Source organism: Dendrobium catenatum, unplaced genomic scaffold, assembly GCF_001605985.2.
Source record: "Dendrobium catenatum unplaced genomic scaffold, ASM160598v2 fragScaff_scaffold_692, whole genome shotgun sequence".
Lineage (NCBI taxonomy): Eukaryota > Viridiplantae > Streptophyta > Magnoliopsida > Asparagales > Orchidaceae > Dendrobium > Dendrobium catenatum.
The window spans coordinates 895,345-898,214 of NW_021319154.1; the positions used below are offsets into that span (position 1 = coordinate 895,345).

General features: G+C 37.7%; 1 protein-coding gene across 1 annotated transcript; it reads right to left on the bottom strand.

Moving 5' to 3' along the window:
- Window positions 1-566: 566 nt before the first annotated feature.
- On the bottom strand, window positions 567-2,599 carry LOC110104088 (gibberellic acid methyltransferase 2). Its single transcript, XM_028695820.1, has 3 exons — window positions 1,962-2,599; window positions 1,583-1,873; window positions 567-1,392 (listed from the first exon to the last, which is right to left on the bottom strand). The coding sequence occupies exons 1-3, from the start codon at window positions 2,394-2,396 to the stop codon at window positions 1,030-1,032; spliced, it is 1,089 nt and encodes a 362-aa protein (XP_028551653.1). The 5' UTR covers window positions 2,397-2,599; the 3' UTR covers window positions 567-1,029.
- Between the last annotated feature and the right edge of the window lie 271 nt (window positions 2,600-2,870).

Here is a 2,870-nt window from a genome sequence, read left to right on the forward strand (position 1 = left end):
AACCTAATTAGAAAGCGCCAGAATTTATCGGCTGTTTGGCCGCCGGAACTTTTGACCGCTGCAAATTGGACGTCTGAAATCCTTTCCTATGCGGTTTATTCCGACGATTTATGAAACGCCGGAAAACTGTCAAAAATTTTTAAAACCAATTGAAAACTTACCAAAACAGTCAGAACAGGCCGCCCGTAATTGCCGATTTTCCTGTAGTGTAATATTGTCAATATTTTTTTACTAGAACAATACTGGCAATATTCTCGACTCCTCAAGCATGGATGATTGAGATCCGTTAAACTTTTACCTTAGCTGAATTCATCATCTAAGCCTGTCATTTTCAAAGTGCAATATTTCATCTCATCTATACTACTCTCTATTAAGCATCAACACAGCTATGAGTAGGAGTGCTTAAAGTACGCAACCACACAATAAGTTTTCTGATTGGGTGATTTTTAATTAAAGAATCATCATTGATAGTTAAGTACTATTAAGAGCTTTGTTTAGCACTTATAATGGAGAAGAACATAGACTGATAGATAAAATTAACATTTAGGAATTATGATCATGAAGATGAAAAAGTGAATTGAAGATGAAATGACATTTCTGGTTTGGTTTTTAATACTCAAATCTGAGAAGCTGCTTGTCCATGTCTTGCACTCTTTTGAGGGGACACCGTTGCTTTTACTTCACTATGAGATTTCTTACACAATTATCACTTTGTAGCAGCTTGAAGTAGTAGATTTCTTTGTCATTGTTTAATCCCAGCCTATCAATAATGCTGCTTTTACACAACACCGAAGAAAACTACCTTCTGTCCAAAGAGATAAGCAGTGGTCTAGCTTGTTATTATCATATGCATATGTAGATTTCTACATCACATGCAAGTTGCAGATCAGAATATAATTTATGACTAATATATGTGATGAACTATTAGGAATTTCCATTTTTTTTTAATATGAGGAAACAAGAAAACATGAAAAAGAATTCAAAGATTCCAACTAGAACTTTCACACATGATTACTATGAGCACTGGCCTCACTTCCTAGTTGCACTCACCACGATAAGACCATAGATGCAAATCTTATGCAGCAAGTTTATATCCTCAGAGTACTTCTTCTCAAACCTATTGAATAATTTCTCTGTGAAGATTTTACCAAGGTGAGCTTCAATGAGAGGCCTCAAGCCAGATTGAACAAAGTTGGCCTTTGCTCGACCGTACGAACTGGGATCCTTAATCGAATCCTCTTGTTTCTCTTTAGAATGTTCGATCAGTTTCAAATACTCGATGGTTTTTATTTCAAAACCATTGCACTTTTCAAATGCAGATTTCACCTCTTCTATGCTCCTCATATATGCTGGAATGTTGAACATGTCTCTGGCCTCCTCTTCGATACATCCCTGGTACAGAACGATTTTTTAAATTGCTCAAATATATATATGAACCTTCCTTTCAATAAAAATGATAAAGAAGTGTACAAAAAACTAAAATAAATATCGATGGGGACAAGTATTTAGTGTCATATTGGCTTTAAGGTGTGATGGGGGGTTACATATGATAATAGAAATATATTTATATATATATATATACCTCATTAACCAATTCTTTCCAAGCTTGATCAATAATGATGAAGGGATGTTTTGCTCTTGTATCTTCATCATTCAACTGGTTCTCAGGAGGCTGCAAGCTAGGCCTCCCTGCCATTAATAAGAAGAGGACCCCTCCCTCAACGATCTCAGCCTTTCTGCATTGTAGGAAAGCCTCCAAGTCTTCTTCTGACTGCTTTGCATAGGCTTCGACGACCTCATCCTTCGCTCCGTGAACCCACACTCTTCCTTTGTTCCATGCCGGTGACTGCCTATTCACCACTGCCTCTGGAATCTATGCATCATTATCCAAGAATGCTCTAAATAAGAAGCTAAGCGATTTACATTTTTAAAGAATTTAATGCAAGAGACTAAGTATATACCCGAGAAAGCCAATGCAAGGAGTTCAAACTAACAACCAAGTGAAGTTTCCTAGAGGGGAACAAGCGCCCATAGAAGGAACCGGGAACACCAGCCACAAAATATTGCCTTTCTGTAGAGTCAAATGATGGCAAAAGTAACTGAAATAGTGAGTTGAAGTCATTTGAAGGGAGATCAGAGAAAGATGCTTCGAATTCTGGGACATGGCTGAGTTCAACCTCGTACCGCTTCCTCAAGTTCTCTACAACAAATTCAACAGTGGAGACTGTGTTGTAACCAGTGGCACAACCCAAATCTGCAATCCTTATCGATTCTGCTCCACAGAAAAGCTTCATTGAGGCGATTGCATCATGTAACAGTGGCTTTGATAAGGCAATAGCACATGCAGTTGCTTCAGAATTCTTGGCATAGCTGACATCGGTGTCTCCTCCTTGCATGCAAAATACTCTGTGGAGTTCTCTTGGCCATGCTTGCCTCTCTCCATTGTTGAAAAATTTATGCTCTATGGTTGATGTAATGGATAAGCGCTTCCCATGGTTGTTGCTGGAGAGTCCATTTTTCGGGGATTATTAAGATGAATAAATGGGAGGAAAAGAGGAAAGGATGGTTATTATATATATAGAGAGAGAGAGGGAGAGAGATGGAATGGAAGGAGAAGAGGTTGAAGATATATATAAAGGAGTAGCTGTTGTGTGGAAATGCTTAGCCTAGATTCATGTAAAGGATCTAATGCATATAGTAGATGGTTCTGGGCCCACTCTGAGATATGGATAGAACTTTATAGGAGGAGGTCATCGTGGTGGTTAAAATAGCATGAGCAAAACAAGTTCAATGCATGTGGTGTATATATATATATATATATGAAAATATGAAATCAATGTACTAAACTCTTTTAATTTTTTTTTTCTTTC